Below are 21,966 nucleotides of genomic sequence, written 5' to 3'. Positions count from 1 at the left end.
CCCCCTCGCCCCAAGCCCCCCGCCCCTTACCCTACCCCCTGCTCTAACCCCTCCCCGCACAGGACCCCCCCCTCCCCTTGACTCCCCCGCCCCACGTGCCCCCTCCCCATCACTTCACCCCCCCGCCCCCTCTCATCTACACCCCCCCGCGCCGCCTTCCCCCTCCCTCCCGGGCGCCGCAGCCAATGAGCGGGCGGCCCCGCATCCGGGGCTCCCCCGCCCGTCCCCGCCCGTCCCCGCTCCACACACGGCCATGGCGGAGGTGAGTGCGCCGGGGGGAGGGGGGAACGGGGGGGGGCAGAGCTGGGGCCAAACCTCCCCCCATCACCCCGCCGGGCCCCCCTGCCGGGGGGCGGGGCCCCGGCGGGGGAGGGGCGGTCGCCACTCGGGACCCCCCCACATACCCGGGGGGGGGCTCATAGGGACCCCCCCCCCGGCCCCGGGCCCGAAGGCTGCTCCGTGGCCTAGGCCCCAGGCCGGACAGGCGGGCCTGGGGGGTGGGGGAGCTGGGGCATCAAGCGCTGGGGGCCAGTAGGGGGCAGCAGGGTCTGGGGGGGCAGGGATGGGTGTGGGGGGGTAGCTGGGCTGGGACGGGGGGGCATCTGGGGCAGGGAGAGCTGGGGCATCTGGGGGGTGGGGGGTAGCTGGGCTGGGGCTGGGCGGCATCTGAGACTGGGGGAAGTAGGAGCTGCAGGGTAGCTGGGGCAGCAGGGACTTGGGGGGTGGCTGGGGCATATGGGGCTAGGGATGGAGGGTAGCCAGGGCATCTTGGGCTGGGTACCAGTAGGGGCTGGAGGGGGTAGCTGGGGCTGTGGGGCATGGGAGGTCTAGGAGGAAGCTAGATCATCAGGGACTGGAGAGGCGCAGCAAAAGCTGTGGGCATGGGGAGCAGCGGAGGTTGGAGGGAAGCAGAAAGAGCTGTGGGCAGGGGTGGGAGGTGGCGGCTGGGGGTAGGGGGCATTGGGGCAAAAGGGGATGGAGTAAGAACGTGGGGGCAATGGCTAGGAAGGGCAGCATGGGTGGATGGAGGTGTAGGGGAGGGTTGTCACGTGCCTCAGATGGTTCAATGGGAGGCACTTGGCACTCGTGCAGTGTGTCATTGTGTCGTGCAGAGATGTTACCACGCTTACGCTGGGGCATCGTACTGTGATGTCATCCCCCGTTCTGTCTTGATGTCACTTTGAAACATCATCCCCGTTGCGTCACACCGGTTGCATGGGGCATCGGGATGTCACACTGCAAGATCCTTATTGTGACGCTGACTTGGGAGAGTAGCATTGAGAAGCCATCAAGAGGCCCACCTGTTGCATTGCGAGCTTTTCTTGAGCACTGCTCATGGAGGCATCCTCTCCATCACAACAGGAGGTCATTCATGTCACACGACAACGGTTGCACCAACATGTCACGTCAGGGAGTTGTCGCTATTGGTGGGAGACTGTCCCCACTACATCTTGTCAATCACAATGGCCCTTGGATGCAGCATCCCTGTTGCATTACCATGTTTGTTCTGAAACATCATTTTGAGACTTCACCACGGCATCAAGAAGTTCACCCCAGCACATGGCATGGAGATGACATCCCGGAGCACTGTGACAATGTCCCTGTGATGAGATGTGCATCCCAAGGGGAATTTGGGGCCAGTTAACATCCCACAAACCAGATTTGCTATATGTGGGATCACCATAATGAAATTGTGACCGATGCCAGCAATGGTTACCTGGGCGGAAGATGGGCCGGATGGCCTAATATGTCTTTTCCAGAGTTAATTGTATGGACTTGCAGAGAAAAACTCACTGTGTGGAGGTTACAAAATGAGTGAGATTCCGACATTCACCTTTGCTCAATGGGAAATAGCCAACAGCACTCTTTCCCCAAAACATCAAAGAATGTGCACAAGACAGGAGCAACAAGGAGCAGTTCTGTAATGTGCCGGCACTAATAGATACACTCCACCTGGCCATGGAATGGCCTAAACTGGCATGGAAAATCATCACTGTTATTAAAGCAATGAAATCTGAAGGGAAACCCTCCTCTTTCTCTTTGTCTCGCTTTCTTGTGAGAATAGTTCTTGCCTTAGGTGTTTTCTGTGCTAGTGCTCTGGACATACACACAATTACCGTTGCACTTGAACATCTTTGACAGGGCATGAAATCCACTACTGCATGGAAAAATCCCTGCATTTCTGAAAAATCATGGTTGCTGTATCTTTAATGGAGTTCCTGGAATCTTGACTCTGGAATCAGGGAAGGGATGCTAGAGTCTTTTAAGACTGATTAGCCAGCGGCTGTGTTCATAAATGCTGTGCGAGGAGGGTCAGTTTCAGGCAAAAGAAGCAGCAATTTGTGTAGCGAGAAGTTGCCAATCTAGGTAGCCCTCCAGTTTTGCAGGGAGCAGAGCCAACTTCAGCATCGTCTCGGGCGCTATGGGAATAACCTGAGATGACCACCGTGAATTTTGGAAGGTGATCAGAACTATCAGCATTACAAATGACAGAAGCATCTACATCATTGTGTCTAAGTACCATTCTTGACTGAGATGTAGCCATTCATACCTTGGGGCCATCTACGTCAGTTTTTCTGACCCATGTAATGCTGTTGGGTTTTCTACTTCCTTCCTGACAGGATTTTAAGCATCAGATGCAGCTCTCTCTAACTTTAGAGAGATAATTTTACATCGCATGCCATTAACATTCAGTTCAACCAAGAACATTTCCCTCCGCGCGGTCACTGTCTACACATTTTGAGTCTGATCTTGCTTCTTCCCCCATTGCTTGGCTCTGCCTGGACTTCCGTTACGTAGTCTTTCAGATCCAAAAATAATTATGGTATCGGCCATCTGTATGCTCCAGCTTCATCCATGTCTATGTTAGGATGTAAGAATTGGCCATTGGCTCTGCCTGCCATCTCTTTGGTCCCTTCTCAATGCACATACACCATTGTGATTTGAGTTACTTTCATTATTACCATTGTCTTCATGGTGATTTTCAGCACAGGCAGTTTCCAAGTCCAGTAATGTCCTGTTACTACTTCAGCTTTGAGTCTTTCTTCATCCTCATTAACCTGAAGATATTAATAAGTATTAGTTTGTATCTTATTTACTATTACTAATGTTACTCCTCATTTCGCCTAATGGTCTTCGATATAATGTATCCTCATTTATCCAGTGTTCTGATTGACATCTTTTCCAACCACCATTTGTTAACTGAACAATATTACTTAGTAGAAACTTTCATCTTTGAAACATTTTGAGGTAGTACAGTCAGTAAGTAGATTGTCTCAGGAAATAGGAGACTACATTGAGTTATGTGCCCAAACCTACAGAGTGAATGATTGTAGATCACACCTTGATCATCTTCATACAACCAAGGTTATTTATGGGAAGGATATCTATTAAAATAGTCTTGTTCTTCATCATGCCCCATCAATCCCCCTTTTCTGAGATATGGAGCCATCTTCCCAAGTGCAGAAAACACAGAAATGTCCAATCTCAGAACAGAGGCGGTCCTAAATCTTTTCATCCCTTTCTCCTTTATTATCTCAAAAACTCCTCCTTTCTCTTAGCACACACAGGTACTGGGCTATTTCTGCAAGAAGCCAAGCTAGTCTCAAGAGGATTTTGTTGCTCTATAATCAGACACTAGGGGATGGTGAATTGCAATACACATTGCATGTTTTACTTGAGGCTAAAGGCATTCTCTTTGCATTGTGCCTAGACAAAGGAGCAGTATTTCCAAGGTTGCTTCAGCTCTTGGATCTCTCATGACAATACCCCGCTACCTCCTAGGTCATCAGTCGTAAAAAACCATCACCATCATTATTTCTACAAAATAACCGGCACTACTACCAGATTTACACCTGTTTAAGACTTGGAGGCATTAGTTCTAAGCCAGCAACCTGATATCTGGCTGGATAGCCTTGTGTGTGTGAGTGAGAATATGGACTTTGTCCCATTTAGAGTGGGGGAGGGAGGGTCTCCCATTTTGATTTCAACTGATGCTTTGCTTTCTTAACAAAATAAGCTACTGAAGTCCAGTCCTGCAAAGTGCTGAATGCCCACAACTCTCATTGACTGAATGGATGTTGAGAATGCTAAGCACTTCCCAGGATCAGGGCCATGATATGTATTAATTAAAATGTAGTAATGCCAGTTTGGGGACTGACACCACAGTTCTGTTCCACAGCTATGATGCTCTCTTAGTCAACGTGATTGAGTCAGTTGATTACTCATTTGCTCCCTTCCTAGACCTAACAAATATACAGCAATCCAGAAATAACAGGCGTTCTGGATTGTTACCTGGACTTCAACCCACATCGCTGCTTGAACTTCTGACTGAACACTGACTGCCGGAAAGCAGATGCCTTCACTCACATCCACCTGTCCTATCCATTATCTATCTTACCCTTGCTGCTTGCAACCACTGGATTTCCTCCCAACCTGCTCAGCTGTTAATGCCATTCATGACCATTCTGAGTCTTTTAAGTGCTTTGGAATGGGGGAAGACGGGAAGCACGTGGTCAAATGTCCTCCTTGGTGGTCAGATAATTTCTAATTCTACCCCTGATGGATTGCTCAGAGTTTAAGGAAGTGCCACATTCAAACAAAAGGGCCATTTGCTTTTAGAATAAAGTTTGTAGCAGGCTACAATCTCCTCTCATGGCAATATAAGTCCTAAGGACTTTGGTTCTCAAATAAACTGGTGAGAGAATAGATATCAGTGATGGGATGACGAAGAGGCACCCATGCACGCACTTAGGGATTCTGAAGGGAATGTGAAAAATACAGGGCAGGGGAGGCTTGGGGGCGTGGTTCCTTGAGTACACCTGATCAGAATCTCTTTTTACTTGGTTTTTAAACTAAGTGAATTGCATTTGGGGGCTGGAGATGTGTCACATTATTAGGAAGATGTTTCTCCTCCATAAAAACAACAAGGAGTCCGGTGGCACCTTAAAGACTAAGGTGCTACCGGACTCCTTGTTGTTTTTGTGGATACAGACTAACACGGCTACCCCCTGATACTTTTTCTCATCCATGTTTGTTTCTTTTTGAAGGCCTCGGTCGGCAGGCAAAGTCCGAGGGTGGTTCCGTACCCAGCCCACAACCTATGTCCTGGAGAGCCTGGTCTTCAGACTGCAGCAGGTACCAACAGCTTGAGTGTGCTTATGTTTGTTTTTTCCCCACGCCACTCTCATTTCTCCTCCACCGAGTCTCTTCCCCCTGACATCTTCTGGGCATGCCCATGAACTTAAGCACACACGTGTGCATGTGCCCACACACACACACACACACACACACACTGGAGGGCAAGTCTATATTACAGCGCTACATGTGGTGAAGACACGCTATGCCGACAGGAGGCAGCTCTCCCGTCGGCATAATTACTGGTGGAAGCTATGTCGGCAGAAGAGCGTCTCCCACTGACATAGCGCTGGTGTGGACAGCGCTTAGGTCAATGTAACTTACGTCACTTGGGAGTGTCTTTTTCACACCCCTGAGAGATGTAAGTTACATCAACTTAAGTAGGATAGACCAGCCCGGAGTCTCTCCAAATTTTGTTGCTGTGATCTGGGGTCAAGCGTGGCTAATGGCCAACTTTCTAATCCCTGCAGTTGTATCAATGGGCTCATCTGACCACCGATTCACCCTAGCTGAGATCCTATCACAGAACTATGGTGTACGAGAAGAGAAGGAGGAGGAAGACGATACGCAAGAGAAAGAAAAGTCTTTAGAAGAGCTGGAAAAGAGTTTCAGTGCATCTCAGGTAAAGGCAGCAAGGGAGGGGAAGGGGAATTATCTGTTGGATTTCTTGTCTATCTTGACAGAGAATTGAGATGAAATGTCTCCACTGGGCCAGCACTCAGGGAGATCGCCTGGCTGTGCATTATATTTAAGTCTCCTAAGCATAAGGCCTTACTTTGACATTTGGATGTGAGGGATCAGCTTGCCCAAGGGACCAGTCATGAGCCCCGGAGCCCTCCACACTCTGGTTGCCAGTTCAAATCCAGTCTGCATCCCTGGTGACGAAAAGCTGTTGGCTCTCTGGGCCATGTGAAATGAGTCGTTGCTGTGCTGTCCACTTCATGCTAGACAGGTGTCAGTTTCTCAGAAAACACTGGTGTATCTATTGGCTCCCTTGTGGGCAGTCAAGAGGCCAAGAATTCAGTAGGGTGTGGAGTGTGAGCATCCTTCTCTGACAGAGACTGACCCTTCAGGTCAGTGTCGGTATTACATATGAGACCTTTGTGCTGCCCTGTTCTCTGGGTAAATACAGGGAACTAGTCTCCAGGGCTGTTAACTGGAACCTCTTCACCAGCATGAAAACCCAGTGTAAAAAAGCCACCCTTGAATCTGTTGCTTTGGGATAATTTCCCAGGTTTGTCCACAGCTGGGGGAAATACAGATTGTCATAGCCCCGTTAGTCAATACCTTTTGGTTTCCTGGATCATAGAGCAGCGCCAAAGACAGATCAGAGCCAGCCCCCAGGGGAGCAGAGCTGCCCTGACTGCCTCTGCATATCTCTGTTTACTGCAGCTGGTGTTGTACTCGGTGGTTGTTCCATTCCTGATGAAGCTTTGTCCTCCTCTCGCTCAGAGCAGTGAAATGCCATTCGAGGAGCTGCTTGCACTTTACGGCTATGAGGCATCTGATCCGATCTCGGAGCAGGACAGCGAGAGCAATGACATCCCTCGCAACCTGCCGGACATGACCCTGGATAAGGTAAGGGCAACTTTGTTGTCACGTGCTAGCTACTAGCAAGGGGATCAAGTAGTGCACCCCAGGTTGGTGTAGGGTCTAGAACAGGAAGCATCTACTGGGTCCCTCATTCAGGGGTCTAGTATATTGAAGACTTTTGAATTCCAGCAGGTGGGAATTGGCTAACCCACCGATCCCAAAGTGCAACAGGGAATGTCAGCTGCAGAGGTGCGAACACAAACAGGAAATTCAGAGGAGACAAAAGAAAGAGTAATTGTTACAAAGAGCAACAAACTACAAGCCCTGTTTGGAGTGTAGATCCCTCCTCTTCTGAGTGTGGTGTGAATCGATCACCCTCTATTCCCAGGGAAGCCAGGAGTCCTGCCCCTCTGCATAAGAGCCACTGAAAGTTTATTCCCTGCCAGCCCCTCTGAAAGTCACCCCCTCTGGATGGGCTCTGCAGAAAGTGCTCCTTACCCTTTCTCCCTGTAGCATCTGCAGGTAGCCACTCTCCTCTTGACTCTCCCAGTGGGCCTGTAAGGAAACAGTCTTTTGGGGGTGTGGGTAAGGAAGGTCTAAGGGAAGCGCCTGTGGGGTGGAGGAGATGCACGGAGGAAGGGATCTTGGCCAGGGATGGTTTACTCTAGGCCTCCCCTCCCTTTTTTTTTTAAATTTAAAAACATTTTTCACTTTCTTGTTGTTGTTAAAAGGAACAAATAGCGAAGGATTTGCTTTCAGGGGAAGAAGAGGAGGAGACGCAGTCTTCAGCCGACGACCTGACTCCGTCCGTCACGTCCCACGATGCGTCGGACCTTTTCCCAAACCAGCCTAGCTGTATGTGTCCCTGATTTCTAACGGACCTTTTGTACTTGGAGGTGGCTCAGGAGGAAAGGCCAATTTTTAAAATAATTTTTAAATTTTTGGTTACTGAAATTCCTGAAGTAGCAACTTTTGAGGTTGGTCCTGGGACCTGGAGATAAACTCAGCCCTCCTGATGTTACTGCAAGGCACAGACAGAATTAGGCTGTAGTGATAAGGGGAGTTGAATTTTATGGTTCAGGGTGTGAACTGATCAGCTGTAGGGTCAGGAAGCAATTCTCTCCAGCTGCAGCTCATAGCCTCAGGGCAGTGAGAACTTCTGTTACACGCCCAGCGTGGACTTTTGGGGCAACTACACAACTGGTGAAGTGCACGGGATGTTGAGGTTTTTTGCCTTCCTGAGAAATATCGCTGCCAGATGCTCCCTCCGCAGCATCCGCTCTCAGAGTAGCGAGACCATTGGTCTCATCGGGTATGACAGCAGGCAGAATTCCTGAGCAGAAGGACAGTGGTCTGATCTTGAAGGGGATGTTGCAGATTAGTAGAACCAATGGTCCAGTCTAGTATGGCAACTCCTATGTTCCTCGGACTTTAATAATGGGGGTTTGTAGGGAGCCAAAGCAAGGGAGAACTCAGTGTGGAGTGATTGATTGGGATTCTACCCCTAATCCTGCAAAATTTGGGAGCCTTGGCTCTGCTGAATGATCACTGCTCATGTGGCAAGAAGAGAATCTGGGTAAGTTGTTCTGAATAAATGGAGCAGGCTCAAAACAACTCCAGGATGGGAAATGAGGGAAGGAGAGAGAATCTAGAGGTATTGAGGCTGGGTGTTAGCCATCTTGTAACTGAACAAGTGACTTCTCTTTCTTCAAAGCAAACTTCCTGGCTGATGAAGACAAAGAGCCCTGCTCTTCTCCATGTGCTTCCTCCTCGGCAGAGGATTCCGAAGAGGACTCCATCCCATCCAACGAGTGCAAGAAGGTAAGTGATCCGAGCCAACCGCACTTCCCTGGGGGGCTAATGCTCAGCATTCAAGTGTGAGAAAGCTGAGCAGCTCAAGGAAACCACGAGACCCAACCCCGGGGTGCCTCTTGGGGAACTCAATGTCAGGCGCCCGTACTCTGGGTCTTACATTCTGTGCAAGGCCATGGCAGACGTATCTTAAAACATGCCCTGTGCAGCCTGTATCTGAGATTATGCTCACAGCGAGGGGGATGCTGTACCTCAAAATTCAGAACTGCAACTCGTAGCGTAGGAGAGGTGAGGTCTAGTGTTGCATGCCCAGGATGGGTCTTTGGAGAACGATCTTGTGGAAGAGGAGAGTAGACTCCTCTTTGGACACGCAGCAAGCTGAAGAAGCCCTGTTGCATCTTCTTCTCTGCAGCCTTAGATGATGTAGGGTCTTGGTATAAATATTCAGCATTGAGACCAGGCTTAAAAGCACAGGGTCAGCAAACTGTAATTTGTTTGAAAACCCCTTCATAATTGTTCTAACGAATAGGAGGGATCCCCCTAGAGTGGACACGGACAATGTGGTCCTCCAGTGTGTTTAGTGAGGCAGGTTAAGTTCCGTTCATCACCAGGTCCCTGAGTTGATTCTAGTACAAACACATAATCTTGTAATAATTCTCTTCTCTGTGATGGTTTTCAGGAGATCATGGTTGGACCTCAGTACCAGGCTGCTGTTCCTATCCTCCACTTCAACAGGCACAGTGAAAAAGGTGAGAGCCCTTCCTTGCTCTGATTGTAACATTTGTGCTGCATCTTTTCTGGATATGGGGTCCACTGATCTGAGCCGCTGACAGAGTGTTGGCTCTGTCGCTGAGGTTTGTATCTCTAGATATGATGTCTGACAATACTCATTCCTCCAAACAGAAGTGGGGCTTTTAGGAAAAGGGTGGTGGATTAGTTGTCGCCAATGTGCGACAGTTCACAGTGTGATCCAGTATTTTACACAGGACTGTGCATGGCCCTAAAAGAGCCAACAGTCTTAGCTGTTTGCAATGCAAACCCAGGTGCAGTTTGCTTTACATGATCTGGCCGTTTGTAATCACTGCAAGGTTACAATTAAGATCGCGTATGAAGGCATCTTTAATTTTTGGAGTCTCTGATAATATAGTTTAATTGACTTCAAGGGACCATTGTGGTGATCTAGTCGGATCTTTTGCACAACACAGGCCATAGAACTTCCCTGAATTTATTTCTGCTTCAAGTCCAGTAGCTGGGGTGGAACTAGAATGGATGTGTTAGAAAAACATCCAGTTTTGATTTAAAAATTGCCAGTGATGGAGACTCAACCACAGTGGTTAATGACCCTCACTGCTAAAAATTTGCTCCTGACTTCTACTCTGAATTTGTCTATCTTCAACGTCCATATGTTCTTATAGACATCTGTGTTCTTTGAGGGTCACATTGTCTCTATGTTTCTGGCATTTCTCAGGGCAGTGAAGTGCAGCAGAATTAAGATTTTTCAGATTATTTTATTTTCCATAATTTTCGGTGTTTGGGTTTTTGTTAAAACCTTGACTTTGCAGGCTTTCTAATTGAGGTAGGTTTTGTTTTTAGAAAACTACAGTGTTCTCTTGATTTTGTTCCTGAACAACTGTGTTAGATTGTTTTCATGCTTAATTCCAAGTGAACAAAGTTTTTAGACTGAGAATTTACTTACTCTCTCCCCTCCTCCCTCCGAACTTCTCACAAATAATCATCAACAGGAACTTATTGTGGGTTCAGAAGTTGGATGCAGAGATGGATTCTGCTTCTCCCCTTCCATTGGTCTTATATTTGAATCTCTGTGTCTGCCAAACTCTTTGTCTTTTTTGCCTCAAAACTTTCTTGAAAAATCCTGATATCAAGCATGTGAAATTTCTGATGGATTGGTCTGAGTTTGGCAAAGTTGGGGATGTGAGTCTCAGACATGGCCAAAGAAAAGTTAATGCCTTGCCGTGATATTTTATTTGTATTTCACAAACTGGCAAGAGATACCATTTATCTCTACATTTTCATACAGAATCCCCAGTGCTGATCACAACTTCCAGTTAGATCGGATCTCTCAGAAGCAGAGAAATGTTTTGGTTTTCCAGATTGTGTCCAATCATTTATTAGCTCAAGACTCTGCCCCCGTTCGTTGGAACTGAGATGCAGAGTGCTAGCCGGGCGTCTGCTCTCTAGAAATGACTCACTTCCTCCCTCATTCTCTATGCCAGGCTGACTCTGGGCAAGTTAGTTTAAAGGGTTCACTTCCTACTAGTTTTAAGCTCAAATTTAGGACTCTATCCTACAAGGTGCTGCGTGCCCTTAGCTCCTACTGAAGTTAATGGGAGCTGAGAGTGCTCAGCCCATAGATCTTGGGTCACGTTCTCCATTGTCCTGCGCCATATGCTTCCTGTGAACACCAGTGCAAAATGGATGTAAAATGCAACCAGATCAGAAGGGGATGGCATTCCACACCTTCTCTGCACTCACTTTGCCCTGGTGTAAATGAATGTGCCAGGTGAAGGGCCAAGGAGAATCAAGCCCTTTGTCTTGAAAAACAAATAAATAAACAAAAAGTATATTAGGTGCCAGTGGTTACCAAGCCTTATATCTGAATAGAAATGTTGTTTTAGTTCATGCCTGTTGTTTTAGTTCATTGCAAGTTTCTGTTTGCTTTGTTTTCATTTAAACAATTGCCCGCATTGCTGTGAACGTATAACTGGTTAAAAGATAGGAAACAAAGGATAGGAATAAATGGTCAGTTTTCAGAAATGAGAGAGGTAAATAGTGCTGTCCCTTAGGGATCTGTACTGGGCCCAGTCCTATTCAGTATATTCGTAAGTGATCTGGAAAAAGGGGTAAACAGTGAGGTGGCAACATTTGCAGATAATACAAAATTGCTCAAGATAGTTAAGTCCCAGGCAGACTGCAAAGAGCTACAAAAGGATCTCTTAAAACTGGGTGACTGGGCAACTAAATGCCAGATGAAATTCAATGTGGATAAATGCAAAGTAATGCACATTGGAAAAATGTAATCCCAAGTATACATATAAAATGATGGGGTCTAAATTGGTTGTTACCACTCAGGAAAGAGATCTTGGAGTCATTGTGAATAGTTCTCTGAAAACATCCACTCAATGTGCAGCGGCAGCCAAAAAAACAAACAGAATGTTGGGACTCGTTGAGAAAGGGATAGATAATAAGACAGAAAATATCATCTTGCCTCTGTATAAATCCATGATACGCCCACATCTTGAATACTGCGTGCAGATGTGGTCGCCCCATCTCAAAAAAGGTATATTGGAATTGGAAAAGGTTCAGAAAAGGGCAACAAAAATGATTAAGGGTATGGAACGGCTGCTATATGAGGAGAGATTAATAAGACTGGGACTTTTCAGCTTGTAAAAAGAAATGACTAATGGGGGATATGATGGAGGTCTATAAAATCATGACTGGTGTGGAGAAAGTAAACAAGGAAGTGTTATTTACACCTTTGCATAACACAAGAACTAGGGATCATCAAATGAAATTAATAGGCAGCAGGTTTAAAACAAACAAAAGGAAGTATTTCTTCACACAACTCACAGTCAACCTGTGGAACTCCTTGCCAGAGGATGTTGTGAAAACCAAGACTATAACAGGGTTCAAAAAAGAACTAGATAAGTGCATGGAGGATAGGTCCATCAATGACTATTAGCCAGGATGGACAGGGATGGTGTCCCTAGCCTCTGTTTGCCAGAAGCTGGGAATGGGTGACAGGGGATGGATCACTTGAAGATTACCTGTTCTGTTCATTCCCTCTGGGGCACCTGGCATTGGCCACTGTCGGAAGACAGGATACTGGGCTAGATGGACCTTTGGTCTGACCCAGTATGGCCGCTCTTATGTTCTTAGAGCACAATACACAGCCGTGTGCTAAAGTGTGAGAGTGGGAGCAGCTAGGGGGATGCCTGGGCCAGAATTTGACAGAAACAGTGGTTGCTTAAAGCCACCTTTGCCCTCCCATTCCTATGCCCAGTGCAGGAAGGGGCACTGCAGAATCTGGCCTTATAAAACCACATGCATCAATTGGCATGTCCTCTAATAAGCCTAGAGAAGTCTTGAGCCTCAAAAAGTCTCCCCAGCCGCCCCTTCAGGAAAGGCCTGAGCAAACAGAGTCCTTCCCTGTGCTCTGACAGCCAGCAGTCTTGGGCTAATCAGACTAAAGGGGGAATCTGGGCTCAGCAGCCCTACACTCTCCAGATTCAGGAGAGAAAACACCCTGGCTCCAGATCTAAGGACTCGCAGCTTGAGCTTCCCATCTGACCATAACTGCCAGGCTGGAGCCAGAGACTTCCTCTCTGATCCACCCACAGCCCACCTCTTGAAAGCAAGGGTGCTCTCTGATTGACCAGCTCATTTCAGACATGCCCTGATGTTCCCAATAGCCTACGAGAATGAAGATCAGCTGCTATGGGACCCAAACATCCTCCCCGAGAGGGAGGTGGAAGAGTTCTTGTACCGAGCAGTTAAGCGGAGGTGGGACGAGGTCTCCAGTGCCAATCTGCCAGAAGGAGAGATGGTGAAGGACAATGAGCAGGTGAGCCTGGGAGCCAGGGCTTTGTGCAGTCACCAAATTCTCTGTTGTCTCAGTGTTGTGGACAGAAGTCAAGTAGCACTGGCCATGGGGGCAGGAAGTGTCAGCAGGGAGTTTCAGAATTGATCACTTGTTTGTTTCAGAGGGGAGGGAGCGGCTCTCACAAAGACCCTGGGTGAATGAGACCTTCTTTCTAGCTGATACATCTCCCTCTGGGGCCCATCACTGCTGCTCCAAGAATCAGACAGAGGGAACCTTTCTGGCCGAGCCTGCTGCTTTCTACTGCATCCCGCTGGGTTGAGGAGCAAAAGGAGCGCTCGGGACTTGCCTCAAATACTCCATGTGGGTTGTGTTGCCACCATTTGCTGAGCCGGCCCGTTCAGACTAGTATTTTAATTACAGCTGTTTCAGGACACATGCACACCTACTGTCTCTAGGCTCCTCCCAGGACAGCCCCGTGCTTTATCATTTAGAGCCTCGAACTGTGGAGCAATCCTTCCTGACGGTCGAAGTGGGGCGGTGTAGATAGGTGGCTCCAGAAGAGAATATGCTGTCTGGGCAGATGCAGTGATCTACAGCTGAGTTGGTTAGTGGTATACGCGTCCAGTGCATGTAATCAGCAGTTCTTTATTACATTGCATAGGCTCTGTATGAACTGGTTAAATGTAACTTCAATGCAGAAGAGGCACTGCGGAGATTACGATTCAACGTGAAGGTCATCAGAGGTGAGAGACCCAAGTGTTTAGATTCTCTTGCATGCTGTATCCCAAATGTCCAGATTCCTTCTGCAACTCCAGCAGTCCCTGAATGTGTCTGTCTGTCTGTCTCTCAGTAACCCGGGGGTTCTGTGGAACTCCTAACATCCTGTTTCCTTGTGCTGCAGATGAGCTGTGTGCCTGGAGCGAGGAAGAATGCAGAAACTTTGAACACGGGTTTAGAGTCCACGGAAAAAACTTCCATCTTATACAAGCTAACAAGGTAAAGAGGCATGTTCTTGGGTCACAGACTGAGAGGAGCTGCAGGAGTGCATGTTAGTGCTGGGAAAATATACTAAACCTTACTTAATCTGGGGAAATTGATTTGCTGTGTGGCCGTTGTCGAGTGCATGGGTCCAGTGCATGTAATCAGCACTGTTCACTGCTTGATTTCTCCCGTCTGCACTACAGGAAAAACAATACTGATTTCCATCAGAGATTGCAAGGCTTAATTTATTAATAATTAGCACTGGCTAGCTGAGGATCTCAAAGTGCTTTGCAAACGCTCTTCACCCTTGCGATGTTTCTGGGAGTCAGTGATTGCAGGGTGTGGGTCGTTTGTAGAGTTCAGTGGGATCCTTCGGGATGAAGGTGGAGCCATGTAGCCCAATGAATAGGGCACAAGACTGAGAGTCAGGAGATTCCAGTCCCTGCCACTGACTCACCGTGCAACTTGGGTCAAGTCACTTGAATGAACTTCATTTTCCCCATCTACAAAGTGGGGTGATGGTACTGACTCTTCGTAAAGCCCTCGGGGCTCTATGGAGGGACTCTGACTAATCGTTCCCTGTAGGTCCGCACCCGGTCGGTGGGAGAGTGCGTGGAGTACTATTACATGTGGAAGAAGTCGGAGCGCTATGACTACTTCACCCAGCAGACTCGCTTCGGAAGGAAGAAGTATGTCCTCCACCCTGGAGCCACGTGCGTGGAATATTCTCAGACTAAGATTAGTAAACGTTACTTCCCAGCGAGGCTCCCTGTCTCGCCCCACTCCCTGCTTCAGGGACCTTGATCTTAAAATGGCGCTCCCGGCCATAAACCTCATGAGATGGAAGATCTTCTAGTCAGGAGGGTCCTGGGGGGTGGCAGGCCAATAGACGCACATAAAGAGGGTAGCCCACTGTCCCTCCACAAAGGAAAGCAGCCGTTTGCCAATAGCGCTGGGTGGGCATTTTTTCCAGGAAATGTTTTTTGTTGGAAAACAACTAATCACAACTGAAACTTAGTGGGAAATGGTAGGATTGGGCCAGTGTCTCCGTTCGAAAAATTGGAGGGGGGGGGGCGTGTTTCAAAATTGTCAAAACGTCCTGTTTTGGCATTTATTTATTTTTTAACCGAAAAATTCTGGTTTTGTTTGAAATGATTTTTTTTTTTGATAGAACTATAAGCTCATTATAATAAAAACCATTTTTTGGAATTAAAAAAGGTAGAAATTGAAACAAAATGTCAAAACAAAACTCTGGACCCAACCCCAAACATTTCCCGGCTTGTTGGTTAGCAAATGTTTTTAAGATGTTGACCTTTTGTCCCACTTTGGGATAAGAAAAAATTTCAAAATCTTGACAGTTTTCCAGGGACCGGAAAGCCATTTCCCACCCAGCTCTGTCTGCCAGCACGCTGACGCCGCACAGGCTGTGACAGCAGTTCTGGGCAGTGGCCGGCTCACTGGGGAGAGTGTTTGCCCATTGAGTTCACTGTGGGAGGCAGAGAAGTGTAGTTCTTTGGGACTGCAGAGTTCAGCAAGTGTTGGAACCTGAGAGGGCCCAATTCTGATTTCACATGCACTGGTTTAGCTCCACTGGTTTCAGGAGGGGTTGTGCCCATGCAGGAACAGAAGGAGCCCCATAGACCTTGAGGGGAAGGATGTTTTCCGCACAGCAAGCCTGTTGCTGATTGTGCCCTGTGCGGGGTGCTGAGAACATCCACGTTACCTCCTGCGTTGTCCCATGGCAGTGTGTTAGGGAGGGTTGTTGATTTCCCCCACCTGCTTAACCCCACAGAGTGGATGGTCACAGCATCGTCTCTCCCCCTGCAGGGATTACGTGGATAACGACTTGGACGGGGCCGAGGCGGAAAATGCCACCCGCTCTCGGAACTCCCCACCGATTCCCTCTGCCACCAGCTGCCTGGACTCTCACTTCAATCAAGATCACCTGGCAATTGAGAGTGCAGGTAACTCCTTTGCCTTCCTTTAGGCCTCTCCTTCCCACTGCTCTGGGGTACGGAGCTTCCGTTTGTCCTCTCTCATGACTCCCCATGGCATATTTGCAGATTTGCACCTGTTATCGCAGCTCCTTAAATTCCCCTGGTTGGAACCAGGTCCTGGGGGAACCATTGAGCAGACACCAGCACAGCAGGAAAGGGCTCAGGGCTAAGGGAGGGGCCTTGTCTTTCGCTAAATCAGCCCATCCCACTGTCAGAGCATGAGGCTGAGAAACCGCTTTTGGGAATTTAGCGCTAAGGGGGAGCTTTGGGGAGAATGTAAAGGAGTGGGGAATAATCTGCCTCTCTTACCATCTCCTAACAAACCTGGGGCTTTGCGTATCCACATCCGGGGCAAACACCCTGGTGTGTGTTTGGGGGTGGGGGTTCCCAGCATCAGGCGCATCTTGGAGAGTCACATCGTAGGATCATCTGAATTTCCATAGAAGCACTGATGTCGTTTCCCCCACCCTGCCCCAAAATGAACTTTCTTCCCCGCCTCCCCACATGCATCCCACACATGGGAACCACATAAGAACGGCCATACTGGGTCATACCAATGGTCCATCCAGCCCAGTATCCTGTCTGCTGACCGTGGCCAATGCCAGGTGCTTCAGAGGGAATGAACAGAGCAGGTAATCATCAAGTGATCCATCCCCTGTTGCCCATTCCCTGCTTCTGGCAAACAGTAGCAATAACAGTGATAAACTGTGATGGATCTCGGCCGATACCATGAAGGAGCGAGTGATCATGGCCACGTACAGTCTAACGAGAGGGTTCTGGTCCGCGGATGTGAATAAGACCCTGTACAGTGTTATCTGCATGTGTGTACAATGGACTCACTCTGGCTTTCTCTCACCTGCTCTCCTCACCCTGTCTCTCTGTTCCTCCTCCGCCCCTTGTGCCGTGCAGAGCCTCTGAGCGTGGAGAGCGCAGCATGCAGTTTGGGCAGCATGAGCGAATCAGGCCAGGGTTACGAGTGCAGCACTCCCTCAGAGACAAACTGTTCCTTTGACCCTGCAGAGGACACGTCCTCGGGCGGCATCTCAGCCACTTGCACGCGGCATCCAGTGAACCCCTCGGAAATGGGGCTTTACCAGCTGCCACCGGCAGGACCGGGCCTGGCAGACAAGCAGGAGACATTGCAGAGCTCCGGCGAGACGATAACTATGGACTTCACTCTCCCCGGAGACATTAACGAGGGGTTGCCTTTAATTTCCGGCCGTGTGGATTTGGACAGGGACCCAGAGGCACTGGTGTCCCCTGCTCAAGTGTCCTTATCGGTCACAGATTTTGGCATCATCGGCATTGGAGATGTAAATAGTTTCCTGGCTGCTCACCAGGCCTGCCCGGGGCCGGTGGCTCGGTCAGAGCCTTTGTCACAGTGAGAATTTCCAGTCTTGACCTTGTCACAGACCGAGCTACGACTTTGACCCGACTGAGTGAATTCCCTGGGCTTCCGTGTTCCACGGGGCCAGTTTGGAGCTGTCGGTCGGAATCTGTCTTTCCATCCTCCTTGATGTTTTGGCGTCTGTCCTTCCAAGGCTACAGTGAAACCAAACACCTTTCTGCTTTAGTGCTGTCTGACACACCTGCGCAAAGCTGATGGGAGGTTTTAGTCGGGGGATGAGTCCATGAGCCCAGCCCCCCCAGTGTCGCCATAGGCAGCACCATGCAGTTCAGACAGCCTCTGGCCTGAGGACGGTGGAAGTGTCCAGTGACACCAACAGAGGGCGCTTTCTCTAGGGTAGGCTGGTTGCACAGTGGGATGTTATTGAGGATGAGGACGTGTCGTGGGCACTTTGGGGGCTGGGACGGAGGATGTAACCGGAGGTACATGTGCTTAGTTAAAGTGACATGAAGCACAGTCAGTCCAGGCTGGAGGGGCCGTCTGGATGCAGAGATGGGCGTGCTTGTGCCGAAGGAGGGGGTGGACAGGCGCGGCCATTCCCCCTCGCATTTTGTGTTGCAATAGAAGTAATTCTCTCACCTTTTCTTTTCTAACAGCTGTAGCGTGCCTGTTGATTTGTTAATCTGGGGGCAGGCATGTGTGTTGAGACTGTGTTCAGACCTAGAGCGCCATCAGCGTCCGTCTGTCTTCTCCACTGCCAGGTCCAGATGAGAAACAGCCTGTCCCATCCCCTCCCAGACCTCTGGCTACAGCCTCAGCTCTTGGAAAGTAACATTTAGGGAGGGCAGCCTGTCTGCACATTGCCCCGCTCTCCTTCCCTTCCCAGCACTTAACCGTTGGTTGTGCTGCTCTGTGGAGAATCCGAATCCAGGGATGAGGCTGCACTGGGAGCAGAGGGAGTTTCTAGTCAGGCTGGCAGTGGGCGACGTGATCTGTAAGATCCTTGCTTGCATTGCAAAAGGGTTAAATCCGAAGGAGCTGCCTGACTGGTTCCAAACTCATCGATCAGCTGGGGGAAAAGGGTAGGTAGTGATCAGTGAGTTGGATCTTGGGACTTGCATTAGAATTCTACAGAAATTGAAACAGTAGCTAGTGGGCTGCCTCTGAGCACATGGTATATGTACCCAGGAGGTCGGCGCACCAGCCCACCGATCCTGTGCTAAGCACATGGCCCTCACCGGTGCATCAAACCTGGGCACATCCCTTGTATCCTGTGCAAGCACAAGGCGCATAGCTGTGTGCCTGAAAGGAGAGCTTTCAGCCCTAGGAGCCCATCCGAGCATCTGACACTCACCCCTGGCAGGACAGCTTGCCTACCCTGAGCATCTCCTTTGCCAGCCTGGGTGAGCACATGGCACACAGCCCTGGCATGCTCATGCATCAGCCCCCTGGGGCATCAACCCTGGTATTCAAAAATGTAATGTAAAGAAACTCTCTATTTTGTAAGAGACAGGAATGTGTTTACCCTTGCGAGGGACATGCCTGAGGTGACCGAGATGGTGTCCGAGGGCAGCAGGGACGTTAGCCGCTGCGGAGAGTGCCAAACGAGACAGGGCCGTCTGTGGATTGCAGGAGCCCGATACCTCTCAGCTGCTCTGGCGCTATCCGGATTCGGGGGTTGCTGCTGGCTGAATTTCCCCCGCTCCTCCAGGAGCGCACGCACACCCGTGGTGCGTGTACACTTACGGCAGTGTGTAGAGTACACACACTGCACGCCCAGCGAGCGCTGCTATACATGGCAGTGTAGGCAGCGAGGCACCGCTGAGGGAAGTGGTGTAGCGTGCCAGACACGCCTCAGCCCCCATAGTATATTCCCAACGCAGCTGTCTGCCCACCCAGACAGCGCCTCCCCTGTCTACGCCGCTACTCTTACCAGTGTAGCGTCCTGCTGCCAGAGCCGTTCCCCACCGCGGGGAAGGGCTCTGGCAGCTCCCACGTACTGGAGCCTTTCACGGCGGCATGTGGCTCCATGTGCAGTGCCTGTACTCTGTGCTGTGGACATGGTCACAGGCACACATTTCCCTGCCGTTCGGGGACTCCAGTGACAAACACCCTTCATCCAATTGCTTTCCTTTTTTCTTCTTAAATAACTGCCTTCAGACCACCACCCTGAAGCTAGTCCTGCTGCTGATTTGAAATGACATGATCAGCCATTGTGGGCTGGGTCCTCCCCTGAACAGTGTTCACCTGTGCACTGTGAGCGTGAAGAGGGTGGAAAGTGCTACTGTCACAATGTATTTTACACCCACTGAGCACTGGGATGGTGGGGGGAGTGGCGATGTAGAAGCAGGCCCTGTCTCACATTGCCCAAACCCCAGATTTGTTTCACCCGCTCTGTCAGGGACCCGGCCGGCTCAGCTGAGGTGGTAAACTCCAAAGTACAGCCGCCTTGATCACACAGTTTGTGAGACAGAGGCGCTAACTCAGGGGAGTTTCCCCACCCACTGCTCCCGCCTGCTGGAGACGGGACACAAATGTGAGCTGTCTGCGCCTGGCCCGAGCCCCTCGGGCTGTGATTCCCTTTTTGGGGGCCTTTCCTTTCTGAAAGGAGAAGGAGCGATAGGGGGAAGGTGTGGGGAAGCTCTCAGGCTTTTCCAGGGAGGGGGGAGCTCCCAGCACCCCTCCAACAGCCCGGTACATTGGAGGAAAGTGATAAACGTTTTTTCTTTCATTTTGTTTCATTTTTGAGTCCTAACGAGTGGTAGGGGGGGAAATGTCTCTTATTTATATTCTTCAATGTTGTTTACAGATTTGAGCGGGGGCTTAAAGCGAACGTGGCACGTTTTCCTCACGCCCTGGCCGGGGAGGGATGGAAAGGGCCGGGGAGAGGGAGTCCGTCTTTTGGTTTAGTTTTTCTCACGAAGCACATTTACTTTGAGCCACCCCCAATGCCGGACTCTTCCCCTCCCGCCCCGGAGGCCCCGCACTGTGAAGTGATACTGCCTTGAAAACCCCTCGCCGTTATTTATTTAATTAAAAAATCGGATTTGAAAACCAACAGGGAGCTCGTCTTGTTTTCGGAGGCGTTGGGCTGTCCTGGCCCTTTGGGCGCTGGTAGCAAAAAGGGGGACGAGCTGTCAGCGAGAGGGACTGTTGGCTTTTATTCGCTGCTCTGCACTAATGAGAGTTGCAAAGCATCTCCCCAGGCCAGCGCTCGTGTTACCAGGAGATGAGCCCCGTGCGTGCGGCTGGTGGAGAGAGCGCTCCCCGGAAATATTAGGCAGAGGAGTGGCTTTGTTTGCTAGGGGGATTTAATGCTTTTCAGGGCACATTGACGATTAATCTTAACAGGCTGCAGCTGTGGGTGGGTGCTCTGTTCCCGGGTTGCCACATTGGATTGCAAATTCACTTGTGCTGTATCTGGGGAGTTACTGCGGGGATTAATTCGATGGCCCAGAGACTACCATGACTGGGGCCATCAAAGTAATAATAATAATAATAATCCCTAGATCTCAAAGCACTTTAGAAGGGAGGGTAGTATCATTATCCCCATTGCACATATGGGGAAACTGAGGCACAGAGCGGGACTGTGAGGTCACCCAGTAGCAGAGGCAGGGATAGAACCCACGTCTCCTGAATCCCAGTCCCATGCTCTGTCTGCGAGGCAATGCTGCCTCCTGTGCGGTGGGCTATTACAATAAGACAGCAAGGTGGCCAGATAAGGTCCTGGAACAGTGAGCCCACCTCCTGCCCCAAAAATGGATGCCTGCCAGCTCTTAACCCTTTCTCTGCCACTCCATCCCTCAAGAGAAGGTGTCCCCACTTCTGGATTTACAGCTAGGCCCTCCCTCTGCCTGGTGCCTCCTCAGCGGACAGCTGTGCTGGCTGGCGTGGAGGCCTCCCGGCGAATAAAGAGGAAGCTGAGACGTCTGTCTCCAATCTTCCTGCGCCGTCCCTTGCAGGCTGTAAGGGGCGGTTGAATATCCATGGGAGAGGGGAGTCTGAGAACAATTGTAGCCTGGGGCAGAATTAAACAGTGGCTGAAGCGCTCCAGCTCTCCCAGTCAGCAGTGGGTGTGGCTGCCCAGAAACCCAACCCCACGCTTGTAAGCAACGTGTATCGCAACCCACTTGAGGTAGCAATGCGGTCAGTGGGGTGCGTCCCCAAAGCAGGAGAGCTATTGCACAGTCTAGAGGGCCGAGCTCGCAGTTCCTGTCTTGGTCCAAAATCCAGCTTCAGGGACTTGGGGCCAGTTTTTAGGCGCCTAATGATGGCGTTAGGCATCTTTAAAACCCCCATTAGGTGCCTAAGTGGCTATCTGCATCTTTAGGTGCCTAAACACCTTTACAAATCTGGCCCTTCAGCCCTAGATAGTGATGTGTGCATTAAAAATAGATCTAACCAGAGAACCTATCTCCTTCTCTCCATCTGGACCAGCCTTGCAAACTTCCACATGTCCAGGACAAGTCACTTTCCCTGGGGGTGTGGGTGAAAATATCATTTGTTCTTTTATTGGTGCCCTGGTAAACCGTGGCCCAGTCTGGTAAATGTTCATGGCAGTTTTTTGCAAGATTAAGTCTGATCCTCTGTTATGAGGC

General features: G+C 49.8%; 1 protein-coding gene across 6 annotated transcripts; it reads left to right on the top strand.

Annotated features, from left to right (window-relative positions):
* Nucleotides 1-128: 128 nt before the first annotated feature.
* On the top strand, nucleotides 129-20,426 carry MIER2 (MIER family member 2). Of its 6 annotated transcripts, none has more exons than XM_005281130.4 (13): nucleotides 129-262; nucleotides 5,049-5,136; nucleotides 5,607-5,758; nucleotides 6,529-6,714; nucleotides 7,401-7,524; nucleotides 8,384-8,490; nucleotides 9,161-9,230; nucleotides 12,912-13,063; nucleotides 13,704-13,785; nucleotides 13,944-14,038; nucleotides 14,609-14,736; nucleotides 15,851-15,987; nucleotides 16,930-20,426. In XM_005281130.4, exons 1-13 carry the CDS (start codon nucleotides 254-256, stop codon nucleotides 17,403-17,405), a joined length of 1,806 nt encoding a protein of 601 aa, XP_005281187.1. In that variant the 5' UTR covers nucleotides 129-253; the 3' UTR covers nucleotides 17,406-20,426. The 6 variants fall into 6 exon arrangements, with proteins under 6 accessions (XP_005281187.1, XP_065434663.1, XP_005281189.1 ...); XM_065578591.1 differs by having other exon boundaries at nucleotides 131-262; nucleotides 6,589-6,714; nucleotides 14,609-14,712; XM_005281132.4 differs by having other exon boundaries at nucleotides 131-262; nucleotides 6,589-6,714.
* The last annotated feature ends 1,540 nt before the right edge of the window (nucleotides 20,427-21,966 follow it).

The sequence above is a fragment of the Chrysemys picta genome, chromosome 25 (assembly GCF_011386835.1).
Source record: "Chrysemys picta bellii isolate R12L10 chromosome 25, ASM1138683v2, whole genome shotgun sequence".
In the NCBI taxonomy this organism is placed as follows: Eukaryota; Metazoa; Chordata; order Testudines; family Emydidae; genus Chrysemys; species Chrysemys picta.
This window is presented reverse-complemented; position numbering and strand designations above follow the sequence as displayed.